Source organism: Musa acuminata, chromosome BXJ3-1 (genome assembly GCF_036884655.1).
Source record: "Musa acuminata AAA Group cultivar baxijiao chromosome BXJ3-1, Cavendish_Baxijiao_AAA, whole genome shotgun sequence".
Taxonomy (NCBI): Eukaryota; Viridiplantae; Streptophyta; class Magnoliopsida; order Zingiberales; family Musaceae; genus Musa; species Musa acuminata.
Genome location: NC_088349.1, coordinates 8,712,798 through 8,724,878, shown reverse-complemented (window position 1 = coordinate 8,724,878; position 12,081 = coordinate 8,712,798). Strand labels below are relative to the sequence as shown.

The window sequence follows — 12,081 nt, the reverse complement described above, 5'->3', positions numbered from 1 at the left end:
TATTTATTCGGGCATGGATTTGGCTAATCATGTGGAACTTTTGTTTACTGCCAATTCTGTACAGTCAATGACATGTGCAGTATCATAACATAGTGTTTGATAGTGAGTGAATTCAGTTTAGAAGGGTTTAAGCTAAACTAGGCTCGATTATGGGTCTCATTTTTTTTATCATTTCAGTTAATGATGATGACATGTGTTAGTGAAAAATGCTAATTAGTCCCTGCATGTAATGATGCCTCATTTTTCTCCTTTGTTTTTTACTAGGAACAATTTGTGTCCATGCCACCTTGTTTAATGGAATAATGCCTAGTACACAAATCAAATCATATATATTTTAGATTTGTTATTTCCCATCTATATATATGTATATATATTCTTATAGGGCTTCCATTATCTTCATTCAGAAAATTAATGATTTGATTTAGCAAGACATCTTGCTCTTAATGCTTACTCCTTTTCTTTTATGCATAATAATCATTAGTACAATGCATGAAAAATCATCAATACAAATAGAAATCACTTTTCTTTGAATTTTTATTTGATTCCACCAACTTTGGACTTCATTATAAGACATCACTAGCACCTCAAAAGTTTTCCACACCACGATGCCACTTTTCTATCCTTATAATAATTATAAAAATAAGCTGCAAAATTTTCAATTTCAATATGTTAAGCAATAGGTAGATGTGCTGTAGATCACTATGAAGGCTTTTTGTATGTTCATGAATCCATGTGGGTTCACTTGTTCTTATGCCCCTTTACCTAAGATAAATCTAACTGCTATGGTTCTATTACTCGAGAATCCAGACTCATGAATGCTCCAAGAGACAAAGGTATAGTTTTGGTCCTTTATGCCATTCCTTGCAGTCCACAGAATGGAAGTCCGGCGAAATTTGTGGGATTAGAGATCATGTGAGGAACATTAATATGCTTTTTTGCAGTAACTTGTTGCTACAGCCACTTCACTATATATATTGAACCCCTCCATGGCTGCATGTCACACACCCAACTCCAAGCCTAGGCCTTCAGTGCAGTTTATCAGAAGATGGCCATGGCTGTCAAGGGAGAAAACCTTGTGGTCACGAAGCTAAAGCTCGAGAGGATGCTCAGCATGAAAGGTGGCAAGGGGGAGACCAGCTATCTGAAGAACTCACAAGCTCAAGTACTGATGACTTCTTCTTGCCCCGTGTTGTTCCTTGGAATCTTCTCTGCCTTTGTAAGATGAGTCATCAACAATGGAGCTAGCTAAATCTGTGCTTTTGTAGGCTCGCCATGCACGAGCCATGCTACACTTCCTGGAAGCAACGCTGAGCGCGATGAAGCTTCCCTTGCTGGAGGACGGCGGCACGTTTGCCGTCGCAGACCTGGGCTGCTCATGCGGCACCAACACGCTCTTCCTCATGGGCATCATCGTCGAGCACGTATCGAAGATGTACGCAGCGCTCGGCCACGATTCCCCCGAATTCCAGGTCTTCTTCTCCGACCTCCCCTGCAACGACTTCAATGTCCTCTTCCAGCTTCTCCCGCCACAGTTGAGCAGCAGTAGCCTGGAACAGTGCCTGGCGGCCGCCGAAGAGCAGCGGTCCTACTACGCCGCTGGCGTGCCCGGCTCGTTCTACGGCCGTCTTTTTCCTTCTAGATCCATAAACGTCTTCAACTCCACCTTCTCCTTGCATTGGCTCTCTCAGGTATCATCAGCTCACCATGCTTTCGATCTACTGTCGAACAATTGGAGTCCGAGGAGTCACCGCTATTTGGTGTCGCACTGCAACAGGTGCCCGAGAGGGTGACCGATAAGCGATCGCCGGCATACAACAGGGGGCGGGTCTTCGTCCATGGCGCGTCCGCGGACACTGCCGCTGCCTACAAGCAGCAGTTCCAGGCGGATCTCGCCAGCTTCCTGCGCGCCCGCGCCGTCGAGATGAAGGTTGGCGGCGTAATGTTCCTCGTTTGCCTCGGCCGGACATCCATCGACCCGGCCGACCAAGGCGGCGCAGGTTTCCTCTTCGGCGCCCACTTCCAAGAGGCTTGGAACGACCTCGTCGAAGAGGCGAGCACTCACTCACACCGAGTTCACGTCTGCTTCAACCGTATCGCACGCCACTGATCCGAACTTGTCATGTCTGTCGATCGCAGGGCCTACTGGAGAGCGAGAAGCGTGACAGCTTCAACATCCCCGTGTACGCCGCCTGCCTCAGGGAGTTCGAGGAGGTGGTGAAGGCCGAGGGCTCGTTCTCCATCAACAAGCTTCAGGTCGTCAAGGGAGGCAGCCCGCTGGTGGTCAACCACCCAGAGGACGCCAGCGAGGTCGGGCGAGCGCTCGCTAACAGCTGCCGCTCGGTGGCCGGCGTGCTCGTGGAGGCGCACATCGGCGAACGTCTGAGCGAGGAGCTGTTCGGGAGGCTGGAGCTCCGGGCGGCACGCCATGCGAGGGAGCTGATGGAGCAGATGCAGTTCTTCCACATCGTCGCCTCGCTCTCTCCCTCGCTCCCATCTCATCCCGCGAGCTGACGCATTCCTGATGAGCCCGTTCATGCGATTCCTTCGATTCATGGAGTACGAGATGACCGTAGAAGCATTCATGCTGTAATCGGACATGCTCATCCAACTGAGCCTGTACATTCCAAAAGACTGAATAAGCTTAAAACATGGGTTTGAGCAAATGCCTGATGAACTAATCCACAATGCAGCGAGAGAATATTTCTGGTATTTTGAAACCGTACAGATATATATATATATATATATATATATATATATATATATATATATATATATATATATATATATATATATATATATATATATATATATATATATATATATATATATATATATGTAAAAACGGTTTTCTTTTATTTACGCCGACTTCGAGCGAGCGGGGGAGTTGAGAGAGAGAGAGAGAGAGAGAGAGAGAGAGCATCGGTTGTCGCCCCGCTCCCACCTCTCTTCCCCCCTTTCCGCCGCCGGGAGCAGCAGCGCCTCGGTGATGTGGCTACCCTTTTCGATTCCGACCATGAAATTTGGTTCTTTCTTGGGGTTTAATCCTTGGAATTAATGGGATTCGCGTCCTGATGATGTGGTTCTGGCATCTTCTAGGGTTTGGCATTAGCTGCTCTTTTGGTCGATTTGGGTTTGGAATTCACAAAATTGATCTGCTTAGATCTTTTGCACTTTGATTTGCAGCCATTGCAGCAGCAGCAGCAGCAAACTGTTGGCACCTATGCACGCAAGGCTTAACAGAGATTGGAACCTGAGAAGCCATTTTCGAGGTACATGACCTTTGAGAACTGAAAGTAGAACATATATCGGTAGAATGTAATTTCTGAGTTCGGTGTTTCCCTGATCGTCGATGTTGCTGGGTGCTGAAAGAATACGAGTCCTCCTATGAAAGCGAGTGAATGGTCTAGAGACACTAAGAATCTTCCCTCGACTCTCATGTCAATCAAGGATTTGTCAAGAGATAGACACCCAGAGAGCTCCATGAGAGTCCCAATAGTGTTCGAGTACTAAGAAGTGTTAAGGTTTTTGTATCCTTCTCACCGCGTGATGTTCGCCTTACATTGTGGAAAGGAAGAGATTGCTTAGCATGAGAGGCTTTATGACCTTGCATATCGATCGAGCCTAACATAGTGGTGGCATTTGCCAAGACCTGGTTGGTGGAGTGGGCTAAGTCGCTTGGCAAGAGAATGGTGCCCTGTTCTATGACCCTACATAGCGTTCAGGGTTACTCTCTATATTCATGGTAGTATTGTAGGGCCTAACGAAATGATAACATTTGTGAGGAGGATAACACCTGGTTGGGGGAAGTGGTGTCCGAACCTTTGATGAGAGACTGATGCCTTGTGCAAAGGTGGTTTCTGGACCTCCACCATTGAGAGTACATCAAGGTAAGTCATCTTTGACAAAACACTGAGTCCAGACTTTCCTCCAATTATTACACAATGCTTGCCAATGCTTATATTTTGTGAAGGTGAGATTCCAATCTAAAATTTTTACTAATCAAGGTAATTGGCAACTTTCAGAACATACCGGATAAGATTTGGAACTCTGAATCTTTGATATGTGATTTTTAATATTTAAGATATTAAAAATATATCGGATGAGGTTTGAATCTATTTTTTTAATCTTTTGTAATATTTATTTTATTCACTTGATAAAATTAAGAGGTATCAGGTGGAGTTAGCATGGAGTATCCTATTCTTCATTTTGCATGTAAGGAATTGATGTTTGGACACCTTCTCTCATCAACTTCTGATGTTACTGTCATTATCATGCAAGTATCTTGTACCAACTAGTAGAATGAAATCACAATCCAGGCTGACCTTTCCACTGGTTATTTAATTTTGGAAATGAAGGCTTGTGAGTTCTTTTTTGTCTTTTTTCTTTTTTTGTAAGTCACTTCTTCAGATCTGTTGATTTTGCAGAAATAATTTTCCAGTTCTTATTATTTGTATGGAAATCCTCCATATTACTTAATTTATGCATGTTAACATGGATTATATTAAAAAGTGGCCAGAGGGACCTATGTGCACAATGGAAAAGTGTTGTAGGAATTTTCACATATGCAAAGTTTTCAATATTGCAAAGAAATATTTTTTTTAATATTTGTTCACCGGTAGAACGATGTAATCCAAGTTGATATGATGTATTTGTCCTTCCACGTTGTATACAACATAACATATGTTTTGATAAGACCCTAGGGTTCTATCGTAGAAGAAAGAAGGGAAAAAAGATGATCACTTCGAGGGGATCGACTTCCTTGATCGCTTCGAGGGGATCAACCTCCTGGGGTTAGTCTAAAGACTGAATAATATTTCATTCTCTATCGAAAAGAAACAGTTATATCACTATTTATAGAGTTCCACCTAGAGTCCATCATGGACTCTTAATAATAAATAAATAATAAATAAATATTTATCTAACTCTAACTGAATTAAACAGATTCAATAAACATTATTCAAAAGCTCAAAAAATAAAAGAATTATAATAATTCCTCCCCCTTCAAATCAGTCTTGTCCTCAAGGCTGTGCAGCATCAAACTAGGGGAGTTTCTCTTTTAGTACTTCAGTCATAGGATATCTGTGGCGTGTCACAACCCATTGATCAAGTAAGTACGGTCTCAACTTCTTGATAGCGTAAGCAATATGTCGGCTTTTCGGTGTTGCAGTCTTCTAAAAACCCTCTCCATCCAATGGCGAGTGGCAGTTGTGATCTTACTTTCATGTCTTCTTTTTAGGATCATCTGCTTTCCATTAATAATAAATTTCATGATTAGTTTAGAAAAATTTCATGAAACATCACCCAGGGTTGATAGCTATTCAATTCCAAGCACCACTTCGAAAGATAGCAAAAAGAAGTCAACAAGCAACTCTTGGCCCTACAAAGTCAGCTTAATCTTTACGTACTTGCTATCATAGGTTAAAATCTGTCCATCGATGACCTTTACTTCAAATTTGTTACAGTCTCTAATGTGGTAGGCCAATCGGTTGGAAACCTTACTGTTCATAAAATTGTTAGTGCTACCATTATCAATCAAAACTGTAACATGTTGATGTTCCAAAGTTCCTCCAACTTTCATAGTTTGCGGGTTAGAGTAGCCGGTTAATACATGCACTATGTGTATGATAGGTCCAATGTCGTCATCAGAATTCATACCTTCATGATCAGAGTCCACATTATTAGCTTCCGGTTCCTCCCAAATTGGTTCAATCATCAGAAGTTGCCCTTGTTTACATCGGTCCTCCCTACTCCACTTTTCATCACAGCGCTAGCACAAACCCTTTGTTGATCTTTCCTTAAGTTCTTCTCGGATTAGCCTTAGGGTGTTAGGGTTTCGGTTAGGAATAGATGGTGCGGGTGGCTTGTTGATCATCTGTTTGTTGTCAATTCTATTTCGATGATTTTCCTTACTAATTTTTTCCTCGTTTAAACTTGCAAATGATTTCGCAGTAATTATAGTGCAGGGTTGACGAGCCTTAGCTTCACATCGAATATCTGGAGTAAGTCTTTCGATGAATGTACCCACCAGTTATCATTCAGATCAATCTCTAGCTTGATTTGACAATCATTCAAACCTGCTATGATATTCCAATACTATAGAAATCTGACGAATTTTGGCAAGCTGTCCATCAACATTCTCATATTCAGATGGTTCAAAGCAAACAAGAAGCCCTCTCTTGAATTGCTCCCATGAGGGGACTCCATGATAAGTTTCGTACCAATCATACTATTAGATTGCATCTCCATATAGTTGGATTGAGGCTATTTCCATCTTGGATTCTTTTAGGGTTATGTGAAAACGAAAATATTTTTTTTGCCCTAGAGATCCAATTGATCGGATCTCCATCTTCCCATCTTGGAAATTTCACCTTCATGCGTGGGTAGCTTGTGTCATGTTCTTGGTTTTTTATTGTGTCTCAAGATCGGTTCAATATAAGATTTAAACTTTCATCTTGTTGAAGTTTGCTGAAGCTATCCAGTAGGCTCCTTTTGAAATCATTAAGTGTTTCTTGCAGTCGATTCTCAATTCTGATTTCCAATGCTTCGATTTAGGCTTTTACTGAGTTGCCGGTAATCATTGCGTAAGACTGGAAATTTGAAATCTCAACTCTTGTTTCTGGTGTTGGGACTAGGGCATCAATCATTGCCCTATTCGACGTTGCTGCGGTGATGCAGTTGGTGGCAGCACTGTGGGAATGAAGGGTTACTGCAAGGATGCAGGATGTAGCTACAATCGCTGCATGGGAGATAGCGATGCTTGCTGCGGTCGCTGTGTGGAGGGATCGCTGTTGTTGAGGGCTGGGAGGCAACGATGGTGGTGCAGTTGGGGGCAGCATCGCTGAGGGCTAGTCGCTGTGGTGGCTGCGACGATTGAGGACAAGGCTGTTGCGGGATGGGAGGCAGTGTTACCCTGTCTCTGTCACACTGCAAAAGGAGGCATTGGTGACGCTGAGAGATCGTGGGCAATTGAGGAAACAACAACGGTTGTAGTAGTCACTGTCGATGCCGACAACGAAGAGGGAGGAAACAACGACGATCGTAGTTGACTTGTTTCGATCACCGCGAGGAGGGAGGGTCACGCAACTGCGGCTGCGACCCAAGGGGAGGCAACAAGGGTCGCGGCTGGGAGGCGGGCGACAATCATCGCTTGCCGGGAAGTTGCGATGGCGGTGGTGGCAATCGGCAACAGCAGCAACAGAGGGTGCTCTGTTTCTATCGCACCACAAAAGGAGCCGCTGGCGATGCCGAAGGATTGTGAGCAGTTAAGGAGAAGGTTGGCAGTGGTGGGTGGGAGGCAGCAGTGCTGTGAATGCCAATGGAGAAGAGAATTGGTGGTGGCGTGGCTGGGAACAAGGGCAATCAGTGAGTTGATGATAACTGATTGAGATGATGATAACTGCAGTGAGGACGTTGAGGGTCACTGCTCTGATACCAATTGATAAGACCATAGGGTTTTATTGTAGAAGAAAGAAAGGAAAATAGATGATCACTTCGAGAGGATCGACCTCTTGGGGTTAGTCTAAAGACTGAATAATATTTCATTCTCTATCGAAAAGAAATGATTACATCACTATTTATAGAGTTTCACCTAGAGTCCACCAGGACTTGGACTCTTAATAATAAATCAATATTAAATAAATCTATATCCGACGCTAACTGAACTAAACAGACTCAATAAACATTAATCAAAAGTTTTTAATAATGAAGATTTATTGAAAAATTAATAGTTAATTTTAAAATTTTAAAATACTAAATATGAAAATTTTATGGATATGAAAGTTTATTAGAATTTCATTACAAATGAAAAAAAATATTTTTTTTCAAAAAGAAAGAAGTGAAGACGAGATTTGATCATAAGACATTGCTAAAACATTAATATAGTGGTAGTGTACAAGATTCACTTATCAAAATCTTATTTAATAATATTTTTTGATTTAAAATATTGATCTAGTGATAGTGTATAAGTCCTGTTTGTAAAAATAAAAGTTTCAAAATATCATCTAATAAATTTTTTTTGTACTAGAAGGTTCAAAGCACCAATATATTTACGTATGGATGCCGACCCGCTTAACTAAATGTAAAATTTTTATACATAAAATACTAATTTAGCAGTATAGGAGGCCCACTTATACGAAAGTTATAAGGATTCAAAATCTCATTTTATTATCCCCATCAGTGAGGAATCTAAATTTTCAATCAATAGAACATGATAGCTTATGCTTAAGATTTAAAATTTTACAGGTATATAATATACATGCTATATCTATATCAGTCCTCTCCAATGGTATAGGAATGAGAGAAGCAGATACTGTTGGGTCCTCAGGAATATTTAGATCAGTCCTTTCTCATGGTGTATATTTAGACTTGCTGTCGGGGGCGCATCCCCTCGCCTCCAACGGTTAGTTCTTCTCCCCTATTTTGTTCTGCCTCTCCTCTTCCTTTCTTATTTCATGTGCCCATACATGTAACGAAACAACGGATAAACATAAGAAAGAGAATATATTTAAGGAAGTAGTTATAGTTTTGATATGCTTATGAAAAAAAGACTTTCCAAACACTTACGAAGAATTGAATCTGGGCGAATTTTTTCTCAACGGAAGAGAAGGGGATTAAAATAGAACAAGTAAGACTATTTTCAAAAAGGAAAACTGTTCATTTACTATTTTTATTAATTTTTATATTTTATATTTCTTTTAATAGTCCCACATTGTTAGTTAGTTATTTTTGAAGACGGAGAACTAACATAAATACAATCTATAAAATTAAAAAAAAATATTCTTAAGTATTGCAAAGATTTCTCCTCATTTTCAAGTAATAATTTTTCATTTTCGTTTCCGTCCTGCGGTTCCGACACACACAACTCCAAGCCTAGGCCTTCAGTGCAGTTTATCAGAAGATGGCCATGGCTGTCAAGGGAGAAAACCTTGTGGTCACGAAGCTAAAGCTCGAGAGGATGCTCAGCATGAAAGGTGGCAAGGGGGAGACCAGCTATCTGAAGAACTCTCAAGCTCAAGTACTGATGACTTCTTCTTGCCCCGTGTTGTTCCTTGGAACCTTCTCTGCCTTTGTAAGATGAGACATCAACAATGGAGCTAGCTAAATATCTGTGCTTTTGTAGGCTCGCCATGCACGAGCCATGCTGCACTTCCTGGAAGCAACGCTGAGCGCGATGAAGCTTCCCTTGCTGGAGGACGGCGGCACGTTTGCCGTCGCAGACCTGGGCTGCTCATGCGGCACCAACACGCTCTTCCTCGTGGGCATCATCGTCGAGCACGTATCGAAGATGTACGCGGCGCTCGGCCACGACTCCCCCGAGTTCCAGGTCTTCTTCTCCGACCTCCCCTGCAACGACTTCAATGTCCTCTTCCAGCTTCTCCCGCCACAGTTGAGCAGCAGGAGCCTGGAAAAGTGCCTGGCGGCCGCCGAAGAGCAGCGGTCCTACTACGCCGCCGGCGTGCCCGGCTCGTTCTACGGTCGACTTTTTCCTTCTAGATCCATAAACGTCTTCAACTCCACCTTCTCCTTGCATTGGCTCTCTCAGGTATCGTCAGCGCACCATGCTTTCGATCTGTTGTCGAACACTTAGATTACGAGGAGTCACCGCTGTTTGGTGTCGCACTGGAACAGGTGCCCGATACGGTGACTGACAAGCGATCGCCGGCGTACAACAGGGGGCGGGTCTTCGTCCATGGCGCGTCCGCGGACACTGCCGCTGCCTACAAGCAGCAGTTCCAGGCGGATCTCGCCAGCTTCCTGCGCGCCCGCGCCGTCGAGATGAAGGTTGGTGGCGTAATGTTCCTCGTTTGCCTCGGCCGGACATCCATCGACCCGGTCGACCAAGGCGGCGCAGGTTTCCTCTTCGGCGCCCACTTCCAAGACGCTTGGAACGACCTCGTCGAAGAGGCGAGCACTCACTCACACCGAGTTCACGTTTGCTTCTACCGCATCACACGCCACTAATCCGAACTTGCCATGTCCGTCGATCGCAGGGTCTGCTGGACAGCGAGAAGCGTGACAGCTTCAACATCCCCGTGTACGCTGCCTGCCTCAGGGAGTTCGAGGAGGTGGTGAAGGCCGAGGGCTCACTCTCCATCAACAAGCTTCTGGTCGTCAACGGAGGCAGCCCACTGGTGGTCGACCACCCAGAGGACGCCAGCGAGGTCGGGCGAGCTCTCGCTAACAGCTGCCGGTCGGTGGCCGGCGTGCTCGTGGAAGCGCACATCGGCGAACGTCTGAGCGAGGAGCTGTTCGGGAGGCTGGAGCTCCGGGCGGCACGCCATGCGAGGGAGCTAATGGCGCAGATGCAGTTCTTCCACATCGTCGCCTCGCTCTCTCCCTCGGTCCCACCTCATCCCGCGAGCTAGCCCGTTCTTGCGATTCCTTCGATTCATGACGTACGAGATGACCGTAGAAGCATTCATGCAGTAATCGGACATGAGACTCTGGTGGGGACGAAGGAGCAAGGATTGAAAAGTATATGCATTACCCCATAAATCTTAGGATACTATTTAGGGTAATGTTTACAACTATTATCTAAATAATTATTATAAATTAATTCTTAATACTGTTCTTACCTAATCTATTTGAGATATAAAATAAACATGCTTCTGAATTATAAATGACTTGATGAGAATATCTATAATTTGTTGATATATATGATAATATTTTATTATTATGACTTAACCTGTTGTAAGATTTTGGATAAAATGATAACATATCTCTATACTTCGTTCTTCTATAAAATATTATATTTTTTTATCATTATAATTATGTTGTCCTAAAATATTTTCGTTACTTCTTTTTATTCTTGATAAAGATCTTGAAGAAGTCTTCTAAATCATTGTTTGATAAGCTACTAATGTTGCAGCTCAATATTGTTAGAAGAACTTTTTCTATCATCTAAATTTTATCTCTAATCATTATTAATGAAATTAAATAATTTATATTTAAAATTATGAGAATATCAAATATCATAATTTGTGATTCCAATAATATAATGTAGAATTATTTTAATAGCTCCAAGATAATATTTTCTTGGGCTATATATAAACCTGAATACCACACTAATAGATAAATCAATATCTGGTTGAGTATGAGTTAAATATATCAAACCTCCAATCAAACTTCTATAGTATCTTGTATTTGTTTAGCATGTACCATATTCAAGTTTCAATTTTTGCATGGGTGTTGTTGTAGTTTTATAATTAATCAAGCTAGATTTTTTTGAGTAGATCCATTTTATATTTTCTTTATGAAATAAAAATTCTATCTGATCCTTGTTTCATTTTCAACCTAAGAAAATAATGCAGTAGACTTAGATATGACATTTTAAATTTAATCATCATCATATAATATCATCAATATAAAGACAAATCATAAGAATATTATGTTCACATTTCTTTTTTAGATAAAGAGTAGGTTCATTGTTGCTCATCTTAAATTCATTTTGATGAAAATAATAATCAATTTTAATGTACCATTCTCTTTGAGTTGGCTTAAGCACATAAAGAGCTTTCTTAGCTTATACTTATTTTTTTTCGTATCTTTTAACTAAAAAATAATTAACAAAAATGTTTATGCAAATTTTATATCAAATTGATAAACAGGCCATCTCAATTGAGCAACTAAAGTTCTCATTGTTTCGAATCTAGCAACTAGAGAAAAAGTTCCAGATTGCCATAAAAAATATTCTTATAGGAAAATCTAATGACGATATCACTTGCGCAGCGGAAGAACAAAAATAAAAGTCCCAGATTGTCACAAAAAGGTTTTTTCGTCGTGCGAAGATTGATGTGCAAAAATCAGAGATGTGTTTTACCTAGGGAGATCATATATCCCTGAAATCTTACAAATCTGTGGGAGAAGATGAAGGAGGTTAACTGTTCTCCTCTCTAGCGGTGATTCACATAGCAGGGGCAAGCTCTTTAATCGTTGTCCAAATCTCAACACACCCCAAATAGGAGTTGCTAGCTGAGGATAAGAAGTGGAGAGGAGAATAAGAGGTCTAGCCTATGACCCATTGGTTCTCTCCTATTTATAAAGGTCCCTTGTCAACTTAACCATATTAGGTACTAGATTTCT

At 41.8% G+C, this 12,081-nt stretch overlaps 2 protein-coding genes across 2 annotated transcripts; both read left to right on the top strand.

The window, feature by feature from the left end:
• Positions 1-1,028: 1,028 nt before the first annotated feature.
• Positions 1,029-2,663, top strand: LOC135628957 (indole-3-acetate O-methyltransferase 1-like). Its single transcript, XM_065135992.1, has 4 exons — positions 1,029-1,162; positions 1,266-1,688; positions 1,775-2,050; positions 2,137-2,663. The coding sequence occupies exons 1-4, from the start codon at positions 1,046-1,048 to the stop codon at positions 2,509-2,511; spliced, it is 1,191 nt and encodes a 396-aa protein (XP_064992064.1). The 5' UTR covers positions 1,029-1,045; the 3' UTR covers positions 2,512-2,663.
• Positions 2,664-8,863: 6,200 nt separating this feature from the next.
• Positions 8,864-10,447, top strand: LOC135628724 (indole-3-acetate O-methyltransferase 1-like). The gene is made up of 4 exons (XM_065135579.1): positions 8,864-9,013; positions 9,119-9,541; positions 9,628-9,903; positions 9,990-10,447. Exons 1-4 carry the CDS (start codon positions 8,897-8,899, stop codon positions 10,362-10,364), a joined length of 1,191 nt encoding a protein of 396 aa, XP_064991651.1. The 5' UTR covers positions 8,864-8,896; the 3' UTR covers positions 10,365-10,447.
• The last annotated feature ends 1,634 nt before the right edge of the window (positions 10,448-12,081 follow it).

What these genes read in the sequence shown, in the direction of transcription:
- LOC135628957 (XM_065135992.1), top strand. Translation starts at nt 1,046, where the DNA reads ATGGCCATGGCTGTCAAGGGAGAAAACCTTGTGGTCACGAAGCTAAAG. An exon ending in TGAAGAACTCACAAGCTCAA is followed by an intron (nt 1,163 to 1,265) that starts GTACTGATGACT and finishes GTGCTTTTGTAG; the next exon opens with GCTCGCCATGCACGAGCCAT. An exon ending in CCTTGCATTGGCTCTCTCAG is followed by an intron (nt 1,689 to 1,774) that starts GTATCATCAGCT and finishes GCACTGCAACAG; the next exon opens with GTGCCCGAGAGGGTGACCGA.
- LOC135628724 (XM_065135579.1), top strand. Translation starts at nt 8,897, where the DNA reads ATGGCCATGGCTGTCAAGGGAGAAAACCTTGTGGTCACGAAGCTAAAG. An exon ending in CCTTGCATTGGCTCTCTCAG is followed by an intron (nt 9,542 to 9,627) that starts GTATCGTCAGCG and finishes GCACTGGAACAG; the next exon opens with GTGCCCGATACGGTGACTGA. An exon ending in GGAACGACCTCGTCGAAGAG is followed by an intron (nt 9,904 to 9,989) that starts GCGAGCACTCAC and finishes CGTCGATCGCAG; the next exon opens with GGTCTGCTGGACAGCGAGAA.